The sequence below is a fragment of the Larus michahellis genome, chromosome 9 (assembly GCF_964199755.1).
Source record: "Larus michahellis chromosome 9, bLarMic1.1, whole genome shotgun sequence".
NCBI lineage: Eukaryota > Metazoa > Chordata > Aves > Charadriiformes > Laridae > Larus > Larus michahellis.
This window is the reverse complement of record NC_133904.1, coordinates 12426955-12440238: the sequence shown is the minus strand read 5'-3', so window position 1 is coordinate 12440238 and position 13284 is coordinate 12426955. Positions and strand designations below refer to the sequence as shown.

General features: G+C 38.6%; 1 protein-coding gene across 1 annotated transcript in view; it reads right to left on the bottom strand.

Moving 5' to 3' along the window:
- FBN1 (fibrillin 1) overlaps nt 1–13284 on the bottom strand; it is a 155620-nt gene that overhangs the window by 53207 nt on the left and 89129 nt on the right. Inside the window, exons 20-30 of the mRNA XM_074600026.1 lie at nt 10287–10412; nt 9515–9634; nt 8843–8980; nt 7817–7867; nt 5100–5225; nt 4077–4301; nt 2692–2817; nt 2471–2599; nt 1836–1961; nt 1572–1697; nt 551–673 (exon numbers count right to left, since the gene is read on the bottom strand). Of these exons, the coding sequence (XP_074456127.1) occupies nt 551–673; nt 1572–1697; nt 1836–1961; nt 2471–2599; nt 2692–2817; nt 4077–4301; nt 5100–5225; nt 7817–7867; nt 8843–8980; nt 9515–9634; nt 10287–10412 (1416 nt within the window). The remainder of the gene's footprint in view (nt 1–550; nt 674–1571; nt 1698–1835; nt 1962–2470; nt 2600–2691; nt 2818–4076; nt 4302–5099; nt 5226–7816; nt 7868–8842; nt 8981–9514; nt 9635–10286; nt 10413–13284) is intronic.

The following is a 13284-nucleotide window of genomic DNA, read 5'->3' as shown; positions in this document are numbered from 1 at the left end:
AGTTTTGAAGTAATGCAGCATACTTGCATTTGACTAAACAAAGAATTTAAAATAGGAATTTTCTTGCTTGCTTAAGAGCAGATACCACACAACCACAGAACAGGGCAACTGGCTCCTTTTCTAGCATTTCTGTGTATTCTCTCTGCAATATAACCATATAGTACACATGCAGAGCATTTTGGCTTATGTTTATGATGATTCTTTCCATTGATTTCAACACATTTGGGATTTAGATCTAACGTAATACCTTAAGGGAGAAAAATCTATCTCCTAGAGAAAAAATTACAGCTTTTTGTTACCAAACTCAGAATCAACTTGTACACTTTCTGAAATTATGAAGAATCAATTCCCTTCCAAGCAATTCAGTTCTGCAGTCGTCAAATTCTGACATTTTGGAGATGTTTACTTCAGAAAAATAACTTTCCAGGCATTAACTGCCTATTTTTTACAGTATATTTGTTACAGTAGCTTTAATCTTAAAAAGAAGGTCTATTTTTAAACTCTTGAAACAAACGCTTCCAGCAGAAAAGTTCCCAACAATCTCCCTTACCAGTGCATGTCCTGTGGTCTGGCATGAGCGCAAAGCCTTGTTTACAGCTACATTCATAGCTGCCCTCTGAGTTTGTACAGAAGTTCTCACAGCCACCATTCATTATACTGCACTCATCAATATCTAAAAAAAGGAGAAAATTACAGTTAAAACCCACAATACCTTTTACTTTAAAGCATATTTCAAGGACACGCTCTGAGTCAGCTTTCCAGAACAGCATCAATCCAGAATACACACCTGATATTTGCACGCTCCTTGAACACTCAAGTGCTTGCAAATAGAGGCATTGGGATGGAGGTCAGGCAGACCAGGAGGGAAAAAGATGATATTATCTGACTGCATATACAAATACCTCTGCAGCTCTCTTTCTACATATAAAAATACCACTGTTGGGTTACCATAGTATCAAGAAGGCAACAAAGTTTTTGTAAGGATCAAGGGAAAAAATTATCTACTAGGCAGAATTAAAGCCAGTGGATTTTGCACATGTTTCCGTGGCACAATAAAATATATGCATATAAGAGTGCACAATACGTGATTTAAGCTGAATGTCATTTACAAAATATGGCTTTAAGGAAACAGTTACTGGAAAGGCCCTATATTTAAGACAATTGCAGATCAAATTAGGAAAAATTCAATTGAACTACACGATTCTAGTCCATGGTCTGTCAGGAATGCTGATTTTTAATAAAACATAGAACTTGGGATTTAACAAGGTATTCCCTCTTAATGATCAAAGTCTTAGGCCATTTAAAATAGTATGCTATTTTATGCATCATGATTGATTTACTAGAGAAAATAAGCTATTACACAGTTAACTGTAGCGCTGCCAAAGTTTCATTCATTCCTGACAAGTAATGGATAAGCACATTTTAGGGTTTTTTGCATACTGTTTTGACAGACTGTACTAGATTTTGGAATAACTGTTAAAAATGTCTTTATACAAGTTCTAAAAATGAAACAATTACTTATGTTTCATCTTCCCTATTTGCTAGAGACCCCGCGTAGATTTTGTCCTTACCAACACAGTATAGCTTGTCAGGTGTGGACTGATATCCAGGATTACAAGCACACTGATACTTTCCAATCAGGTTGACACAGTGTCCGTTTCGGCACAGGCTGGTGCTTAGGTCACATTCATTAATGTCTGTTGCAAAAGAAAGTGAGGAATGCATTTTAGGTCTGAATGAAAATGATACTAAAGCAAACATTGTAAATGCACGTGCAGCACAAGAGTGGTATAAAAAGCTGTGCACAATATTGATTTTTTTTCTGCATGTCTCACCTATACATGCAGAGATATTTGGTGATATCTGATGGCCTGGAGGACAATCGCACCGAAAACTTCCCTCTGTGTTGATGCAGGTGCCACCTCGGCAGAGAAGGGGATTGCGCTGACACTCATCGATGTCTGTGGGGAGAAGGGAAGGCACGTCACTGCAGGGACCAGCATTGCCACAGTGGCAGCCCATCCCTCCCCATAGACTGCTACCCACCACTGCACCGTCTCCCTAGATTGGTTCTGGAGCCTCTCCTAAAACAAGTCATCCCTTACACCACAGTGCAGTTAAAAAAAATAAAATAAAATAAATTCAAAAAAGGCTTCTTGTAAATTTTAATATACTTTAACTTCAAAGTTCAGGATGGTGTCCCACTTAGCAAAATGGGGATTGTGGGGATAAATCTTACATCCTAAAATCCTGACCCTTGCTCATTTCTTCTGTGGCATCCTGCAGAAGCAGCGAAGTCACATTTGGGGTGGAAATCAAGTTAAAGTGAGCTTTATTAAGACTCACAAAATGAGAGAGACCTAAACCCAGGCACTATCAAGCATTCAAAAAAAACCCAACAAAAACCCCCATGCATAGCATACTAGCACACAGCATACTATTGCACAGGTATGGTTTATAAAAAACATACCCATGCAGTTTTTCATCATCATGAATCCACTTTCATAGCCTTCAAAACATTCACATTCAAAGTCTCCAGGAGTATTGACACAGATGCCTTGGCCACAAAGATCAGGAGAGATGCGGCATTCATCAATATCTGTAACACAAAACACAGTCACAATATTTTCAAAAGAGTTGAGTTTTTCCTTTTCAAATCAAAGTTTTGAGAGATATATCCATGCAGTTTACCTGTGCAATTCCTCTCTTCAGAATCAAGGGCAAATCCACTGTCACATCTACACTTAAAACTGCCAATGGTATTTCTGCATTTTCCATGGGTACAAAGACTGGGGACCATTTTACATTCATTGATATCTAAAAATGAAACGGTAAGGACATACGATGTTATCACTTCATACAAAAACAGCACACAAAGGAACAACACTGACTTCAAAGCTCACCCTTTCTCATGATAATGACCCCTCCTTTTGGGAAAATGTTAGCTCACATTAAATGAACTTCCACCTAACCAACACTGTAGCACTGGAGCTACCAAGAGCGCTTTCTGACATAAATTGGTATTACTCTCCCCTTTGTCTTGAGGGATCTGATCTGCAGCTCACTGAAGTCAATAATAAGATTTCAGTGGACAGAGGATCAAACCTACAAGGGCAAAGGGTGCTTCCAGAAGAACCACTCTGTCTTCTGGTTTCTGAGAAAAAAAAAGTGACTTCCATGAGTCACAGAAAACATAACGAGCATAAATAAAAGCACATGTCACTTTTCTTTATGGGCAATTAATGACTTAGTAACTGTTTATAAAACTAAGGCTGAAACTAACAACAGCAACTGTGATTCATATATATTTTCCCCTCCTTTCAGCCTTCAGAATGTTTAGTTTTTGGGTAACCGGCTTTCTTTATAAACATATTCGCATCCATTTGTGCTTCTGACACTGTCCAGCTTAACCCCACTGGTAACCCTGGAAAGAAGGCTTTCAGCACATGATGCTAGGGTGTCACTGTGTGATTCTCATTTAATGTTGGAAGTTTACCAACAACAGTCATAACAAGACTTGGTTTACAGTAAATTAAATTCTGCTGATTTGAGCTACCATCCTGAAAACATTTTTTTTCTACTTCTCCAAGTAGCTCCACAAGAAATTCACAAAATTATTCACCCTCCCTTGTCTGCTCCATAGTAGAATTAAAGTTATTGCACCCTGCAAAGGTAAGAAGGATTGTTCTTTCAATACATCCAATGCTGAGTGCTCAGTTTGTTCCAGTTCTTGTACTAAGAGGTGCCAGGTCTTCAAAGCTATTCCATCAGCCAGAGATGCCATTAGATGCAATACAGGAGGCAAAGGCAGGCACAATTTAACCTCTCTACTAGAGACACAAATTTAGTGTTTTGAAGCTGCAGTAATATGTGGCATTTAATGGTCTGTGACAAAGACTAAATTATCTTCTTCTGGCCTTAATTTCCATGAAATCTAAGCAGATTTTCAAATGTGCCTTAAAGTGAGTGAAGTGCCTGACTCTCACTGAAATCTTCAAACCCAAAGGAACTGTCCAAGGGAAGAGTAAAAGGAAAAGCGGTATTTGCTGGCAATGAACCACAAAAGGATCACATACCTTTAGAGAAGGGTTTCCCAGTTATTTCTATTTTTGTAGAGAACCCAGGTCCTCTTGGACAAAGAGCTTCAAATTCAGGTGATCCTTTCAGAGGACACTCCTCACACTCAAAGCCCCATGCTGCCCCCACTGAACAGCAGCAAGCATCCATTCGGTGTCGGCCTGGGATTTGTGAGGTGCATTGCTCATCTTCATGCTGCAGGTAGCAACTCTCCAAGCGAATGTCTGTTGGGCAATTGAACAACATGTTGAGAGAGAAAGAGAAAATTTAGTTCACCGCAGAGGAATCCTTTTCCAGAATCTCTTCACCGGACACTTTCCCCATGTTTTTGTGGACTCACAGGAAGGTACCAAGCACACTGCATAATTTCTCACAGCAAAATATTAATGCTAAACACAGAAATTTAGAGTTGAAGTCAGTTTAAAGCACCATTCTGAAAATGGTGCTCCACACAAAGTAAATTTTGGATCAGAAGAGGATTTTAAGCATTGCAGCTTATCATATCTATATAAGGCCTTTTCATTACTAAAAGCTATGCCTTGTTCTGAGACAAATCTTAGGCATTTACTGTCATAAAGGTACAAAGGTGCTTTGGATGGACAGCATACGAAATTTCAACATTCTTTTGCACCCTCTATTAAGGTGTATGGTGTGGCTAGCAACACCACCTCCCTCCTCAGACACCTGAGTCCCGGCCCACAGCGATCCCACCGACACCCTTCCAACCTTAGTGATTTCAGTGGGGCTGCCGATGAAGAGTGCTAAGAGCACAGCCGACCTGTAGGGAATTAAATCAACGCTATTCACCAGCTAGCAGATGGTGATGGGCTTTAGCTACTACCATTGGAATCTGTTCATATTCCAGTTGAACCAAGTTCATGTCCCTGATTGATTCCATTTGAAAATTACTTATGTGGACAGAAATAATTTTCCTTACTTGTAAGAAAACACGCAGCGCAAACATTGCTCACCGCATAGATTTGCTCTTCCCTAGCAGACGTGTAAATGGAATTAATACCTACCAAGACATGTCCGGCCAGAAGCATCTAAAGTCATTCCATTGGGGCACTGGCAAACAAACGAACCCAAGGTATTGACACACTGCCCGTTTGTGCAGACTCCAGGAAACACCTCACATTCATTTACATCTATTTCCAAACAAAATGTGAATAAAAGTAATCACTAGAATGTTAAATATGAAAAAAAAAAAATCAGAAAAAATATGAACATTCTAACGTTTGTTTTTTAGGATAAAATACAAACCTACAGCAGTTTACATGGTCTGACAAAATTCCAAATATTTAGGATTTCCTACACAAGTCAGCCAGAACCAATTAATTACAGAAAACTGCTGATGATTAGAAATAATACATATTGCTATTTGCCATTCCTACATATACTGAAATCAAACTCAAAAGTAACAAAGAAAGGGAAGGGCATTTAAAAATTACATCAATTTTCATACTCACTGTGGGCCAGATTTTTGAAGCAAATGGGCAAAGAAAGACAAAGGTACGGGCATAATCAGATTATGCATTATTCCAAAGAGATTAAGTTATGCTGTGTTTTTTTAATATTTTTTTTTTTAATACATTTCCGTAATATAAATATTTGCGTCTTCTCAGGCACACCTCTGCATGTCTGGAAAGTACAACACTGTTTGAAATCTGGCCCTACGACCTTGTCAGCAATCAGTAACTTTATATAGATTAAAATAAACTCCTTATGACTGCACATGGAGTTTAACTTCATTAGGTAAAAATTATATTTCTATATTTAAGTGGCAAATTTAGCACTTTTGGGTAAGGATAATTTGATTAACTGTTAGCTTGGCCTGAGCATAAATAAATCATTAGTACTCCAAGCGTGGGGTCTTTCCACCGGTGTCCTCTGTGAAAAGCATGTGCTTCACAACTGCCTTTAGGAAAAAGCCTCCAGCATTACTTATAGCCCAAGATGAAGCATGACAGAAGAGGATACGAAGAAATGAGAAAAGAATGACTCTGATAATCTATAGCTGAACACTCATGTACAGAGTAGTCAAGAAGTGGGTCTGCTGGACTCGCTAGGCCTCCAGACAAAACTGCTGGTGCGAACTGACTCTGCAGCTCTCAAACCGCATGGAGCAGGGTGGAGGATAAACGCGGGGTGGACACCAGTGGCCTCTGCCCTCGAACGGATATTATAAATAAAAGGCCTATATTGACTGGAAGGCAGGAAGTAAAAAAGCCCATGGACTATTAGAAACCACTGAAACACAGTTCACGGCCTGTGAGCCATATTCCAGCTGACAACTTCAGGGCTCACCCGTAAACCAGAGGAACACTGCCAATTTAGCTTGCTTATTTCCCTGCACAAGGTCCATTACTCATTTTACATGGGCTGTGTATGGGAGAACTGAGTATCACCTTTTGGGAACTAAACTTACTGCCTTGTCCTGTCTCTCACTTGCCAGTAAATTTCCTAGAGATCTTCCCCTGTCTTGAAAAATGCTTACATTGGTTGAAACCCAAATACAGCTTCAGTAAGTTAAAAGCAGGGGGAGCTACTCTGAAAAATCTAGGGCTATCCAGGTCCCATTGAAATGAGAAAGATTAAAGCATGTAAGAGATGTAATCCAAAGTGCTGGTAAAGGAAATGCTGAAAACAGTTATGTCTACATCTTGGAAGAATAAACTTTCCATCCCAGCAGTGTTGAAAATGTTCTAAGACTTTCCTTGTGAAGAGATAGGTGGGGCCACTTTTTTTTTTTCCTTTTCTTTCACTTACACACTCCAGAAAGTGTTGCTGAGGTCAGATAAGTTATGTACAGTGGGTCTGCAGCACAGACGTGCCAAGGTATTCAGTCATCATTTGGAAAGCAAAGAATATGTTTGAGGGTGTTCCTCTTTTTAATTTTTTATTTTATTTTATTTTTTGTTAAGGGAAAAAACAATGTTTCTTTATGGAAGCTACATATGGGAGTAATTTTTAAAAAATACTTTAACTGCAGTGTCATGTCAGATGTTGTCTGTCAGGATGACCCACAGCAGTTTGAGACTCTCTGAGCTTCTGCATATTATGGAAATATGCAGTACTTTGCCAGGGGTTCAAATCAATTCAAATGAAGATGAAATAGGGTGGGACCTTCAATTCTCACACAATAGTATAGAGTCATCTCATACCAAGCAAAATGCTACACATTTAAAAAAATCCTCAACCTTTTCTTTAACTAAAGTTTAACCGTGTCCTGATGCCTTTTTTTTTTTTAAGACGACAATGAAACTATGCTTTGGAATGTGTTTGATGTCATATAATGTTGCATGGAAGAAAGCCAAGGTTAAGAAAATAAAACCCCATAACTTTTATATGAAATATAGTTTTTAAACATTCTTTTTCTAAAGCATAGGAATGGCTTGTCACACCACAGTATCAATAACATCATGTTTTATAACTTATATAAGATGCATACTTTGCCCAAATAGGTTCCTCAGTTCAGTATTTGAAGAGAGAGAACCATCTCCTTATACTGGTAGACACTATATTTGCAAGTGTGTACTTTGAGATAAACTGTGAGTATGTAGGAACGTTAAACAAACTGAAACCAAATTCATCCCTAACATAACTCTAATGAAGTCAATGGAACTACACGAGGTAAGAATTTGGCATAGTGCTCCTCTATGCTAAATTAACCACTTAAATCAAAACACTGGCATTTTTTCATTCAAGCTCTGATTTATGTTAAGGCAACAATAAATACCTTCACACAATGTTCCTCTTATTCTTGAATATCCCTTTTGACATATTGGGTCTGTAAAACAAACAAAAGTCAACTTTTAGAATGCTGGAGTCTAAAACTCACCATTAACTTATTGTGCAAAACTGATCATGTGAAATATTATCTCGAGTTTATTGCTATGAGAAGTCTGAGTGCTTAGACAGTATTTCAGTATTTTCTGAAATAATAAAGAGATAAGATGAGGCAACTACATAAACTATATAGAGTGTCAGTCATTGTCCTCTTTTGCTTCCTGTGTGTCTTAGCTAGCTAACCCAAAAGCGGTTCTATGATTCTTGCTTCATTCAAATCAATTAATTAATTTAACTCGATCACAGCACATTACAGCCCTATTTACCATGGATGGATGAGGATGAATTCTGCTAAGATATACAGGATGAATTTAACTAAAGATTTGAGTAAACTAGCAGCTTTCAGCATATAGAAATAACAAGCCACACACATTTCTGCATTCATCAGCTCATCCTTGGGTTCCCAGCTCATCCCACAGTTCAGTCTAATTATCAAGTGAATATGCAGAGACCTCAACCCATTTCTTGATCAACCGTATGATTCTCTAGATCATCAGTTAATCTACAGAGTATAGTAACAAGGGCTACTCCCTCTCCTCCCTCCGTTACCACACCAAAGATCCATTTGTTGCAAACATTTTCTTGGGACCTCCAGGGAACACGCATCTATTGCTACATCATTAGGAACTCTAGATCACTAATTATGACAAACCATGCTAAAGCAATGCTGACTATAGGTGTGGTCCTTTCCCTTCTGAATTTAAACTGGTAAAATGTTTACTATAAAATCCAAAGTTAGACCCCTCTATAGCTACATACTACCTCTCAAATATTAAGACTTCTCTTTTTCAGACTGAATAAGGAATGAGTGCTTGATAATAGAACAAGTAAAGTTATTTGTCTAGCCTGACAATAATCTGGACCAACCTCAGAATAAGAAAAATCCTAGGTTCCTGAGGAAAATGAACAGCATTACCTCGTTCACATGGTGTACATGGGCTCCCCCAAGCAGCACCTAGTGAGGAACAGCACTGGGACTTCAGAGTTGCTCCATTGATATTTATTTCACATCTTCCATCCACTATGTTCTGCCAACAGGTACCCTTAACAGTTTCTGTTTAAAAAAAAACCCCAGTGTATTGTTATGCAGACTGTTTAGCATTATACATGAATATATTTGCAAACACACTTGAACTTAACTACGAAAAAGAATCACCCTTTCATTATAACTTACCACTTGAGATCTGAATTTATTTTAAAAGCTCTTAATTTATCCTTCTCTATGCTGGACTATAGCCTGAAATCATCCCAGCACAGAGCCTGCGCCAATCCTGTTTATGCTTATTGACCTTAACAGGGAATATCTCAACATCATTCAAGACCTGAGTTGTTATATTTATTACAAAAAAGATTTCGTCTCTCATTCAAATTTGACATGGAGAAGCACCACGCTCCCAAGTGCTAGTCACATTTTACGTACCCACAGTAATGGTGAAAACAAACACTTTCTTAGCATTGTTTCTGTAACATTTTCCAAAAAATTTATCTACACAAGTTATTTTTAAATATTTTCTAAACTTGGTATACAATGTTTGTATGTCACTGGACGTTTTCAAACAGCAAACAAAATCTTTAGAAGAATAAATACCTATGCAGATGGTTCTGGTTGTATCCAAAGTACTTTCAGGAGAACATTCACAAGCGAAAGAGCCTGGTGTGTTTTTGCACACCCCATTGACGCAGGGGTTAGACTCGCACTCATCAATATCTAGAAAAGAAACACACTGCCGTTAGTACCAGGAAGCGTTAGCAAAAAAAACACATGGCCTTTTTTAGGTTAGGGAAGAATGGAAGAAGCTTTCCTCGTGACCAGTCTTCCTGATATTCTATTTTTCTGTTATGAAACTCTTCACTATAGACTAATGACGCATGTGTCCTAAAGACACACTAATATGTCAGAACATGAAAACATTGAACCTGGAAGCCGCATCTAATTTTTCAGTGATATCCAGCTATTGCCCTGCTTTGTGGTGGTGGACTGTGTTGTTTAAATCATCTGACACACATCCTGTCTATGACTCAAAAAGGGTTCAATCTAGGAGCCATCTGGCTCTCTTCTCCACACAAGATAATAGATTTGTAAAACTTAGGTCTTCCCATCCTTTGCATAGTGTGGGCCCACTGGTGGTGGTCAATAAGGAGAGTGCTAGCACAGACCTAATACAGGCTATTCCATGAGGTTTTCTACTGCTTCCATTCTGGCTTTGTCTCTCCTCATTGCCCTACTTCCTCGTATAATTTCTTCATGCAGTTTTTAGTTCTACAAATTACATTCTCATCAAGGCTCAAGGCATTTCTGGCACAATCTGAGAACAATCCAAAAGAATAAAACTAGGATGAAATGGAGTGTTACCAATTACCTTCACATGTCTTTAGGTCAGGAGTGTATACAAATCCTTTTGGACAGGTGCAGGTGAAACTTCCAGGGGTATTTCTGCATTGCCCATTGTCACAAAGCAGCATGTTCAGTGCACATTCATCAATGTCTATAATGAAAATCAATAACTTTTTAAGAAAGAAAACATTTCTGGAATAGAAGCCGAGACAGAATCTTCCTCCCAGCAGCCACATTTCATTAGATTTTGTGTATGTAGAAAGAAGGAGACAAAGGGGGAAGAGAGAGAGAATAGGATGAGGGGTAATGGTTTTTAAACTGAAAGAGGGTAGATTTAGATTAGATATGAGGAAGAAATTTTTTACACTGAGGGTGGTAAGACACTGGAACAGGTTGCCCAGAGAAGTTGTGGATGCCCCATCCCTGGAGGGGTTCAAGGCCAGGCTTTAAGCAACGTGGTCTAGTGGGAGGTGTCCCTGCCCAAGGAAGCTGGGTTGGAACCAGATGGTCTTTAAGGTCCCTTCCAACCCGAACCATTCTATGATTCTATGACACTCACATACATGACTTGCACTGCTTTTCAAAGACACTAAAAAGATTTCTAGATTCTTTTCGCAGACAACAGGTTTGGAATTATTTCAAATGGAAATGAACATTCCAAATAAACTAACTCTAAAGATCCCACTTACTGCACCTTCCTTTTTCATGAAAACTACCATTAAAATAATGGATATAATAATAGTTATGTGAATTCAAACCACGCACATATTACCTAGAGAAAAATTAACATTTTAATTTTGTTTTTTAAATAGGGAAAAATAAAAAGAAAAACCCTTCTCTGTAGTTTTTTTGTTGACTTTTTACTACACTTTATTCTTTAGCAGGCTGCTTTGCTTTTATAAGAGCTCATACTTCCTTTCTACACATATACATAATATATGACAGCCAAACCATGGTTCAAAATAAAGCTGGGAATCACACTTTCATCTTGCCTATATTGTGGAATAGGTCTATGCAGTCTCTGTTTCCCTGCACGGCAGCCCCCACAGTCATGAAAGAAATGAGGAGAGGATTGGTTTGGAAAGGTTTGCTGGTCATCCCAGTCTTTAAATTACCATTTTTTCCAAGCTGGCTCTGAAGTGTCTTAGATGTTACGGTTAGCAAGGCCAACGTAAGTCTACACTTGCTTCAGAGGTGAAAAATTTAAATAGAAATGCTAGTGCTAAATTTCAAGAGCCCTTAGGAAATCTTTGGAAGAGCTGTGGTCATTAGAGAGAAGTTGCAAGAAGGTGGCAATGGGCCATGAATGGCAGGTGAAGACCAGGAGAGACCCCGAGAGCAGACAGGAACAATTGGCTAAGTCAGAGAGGCCTCAGAAAGTGTTGAGAGAAGTTGGGAAGACTCAGAGGGTCAGTGCAGCAGCTGGGAACAGCAAAAGTGCGAGGAAAAGCAGGGAGATTTGCAAAATAAAACAGACCATGTGGGAAGCTTCACAGGAGTTCAGAAAAATTGAGAGAGGGCCAGGTGGAACATTATGGAAGAATGGGAAACAGCTGTGATGGAGCATGGATGTGGGCTGCAACAGGGTGGGCTGGGGAGCAGCTGGAAAACTCACAGATGGATGGGGAGAAGAGAAGGGATGCCATAAGCTACGGGCAGACACTGAAATGGGACATGGATAATTAAAGCCAAAGAAACAAATGGGAAAATGGGATGAATTACAGCATGACTTTTATCAGATAGATCAACTCTTTTTTTTTTTTTTTAAGTAAGATAGTGGATAGTTTAGACTGGGATAACACAGATGACTTAAGCTATTTAGGTTTAAGTAGAGAATAGAGAACCCAAATAAAATTATTATGTAAGCTGGAGATAACAGGAAGGAATTTAACAACTTTAAGGTGGTTCCAGCGCTGGCTGAAGGAGAGATTACAGTAGGGTATATTAAAAAGGGGAGTAATCACCATGGAGAGAGGATATTAGCAATGACTTTCAGGGATCAGTCTTGGGACTGGTCCTATAAAATACTCATTGTAATGTAGAAATAAAAAAATGAATGGGATCAAAAACCGTGGACAACACTAAGCTGGAAGTTATTACCAATACAGAGAATCATGCAAGACTAAGTTTATCTTGACATGTGAATCAGAGAAATAAGATGAAATATTATCGCAATTAGGGACCAATAACAATAACATGCTATAAACCAGAACTCATCAGTTGAAGGCTATCAAGAAGAGAAAACTCTGGATGTAACTCCCAATTAGAGGTTGACTTTGATCCCAAAGTATAACATGTATTTGAGAAAAGACTAACACACTCTAGAATCAATTTAGGCAAGATATTCCTAGGGGTAATGGAGAATTGCTGGCACCACTATAGAAGACACTGGTAAGACCTCATCAGAACATTGTATACTGGTCAGATCAGTCGTTTACAAGAGAAGGCTGCAGCCTCTGCTTTTATGAAAAGACTGAGTGTGGATTTGGATAGTTTAGCCAACAGAGTTTGAGAAAGGATATGATGATTCTTTATAAATACTTTGGGGATAAGTGTTGACACAGTGCTAAGTCAAAGGATAATATTAGTACAACATCAACTAGTAATAAAATGGTAACAAATAAATTTTAACAGGAAGCCAGAAGAGATTTCTAATCAGCTGTGCAAAGGAGGTCTGGAACAATGCACTAATAGAAGAAAGTGGAAGAAAGGAATCTAAAGGGCTTTAAGTTATGGGCTTTTGATGGGACCGTGTAACGGAACAAGAGAATTGCCAGAATTAAAATTTGTAACAGGAGTCTGCAGGCATCTGATTTTTTATTAGTCTTTTTAATATCCCAGATAATGTAAGAAGAAACTGGACTGACACTTATTTGTGTTCTTTTTATCCCATGCCACAGTGCTTCCACTGGTCACCTCTAAGGAGCAAGAAGAACTTACTTCATTTCTTCTGTGATGAAAAATTTGGGTTTAGATTTTTTTTCACTTGGACAGCACAGGAAATCAGCCCTAGCTAGAGAGAC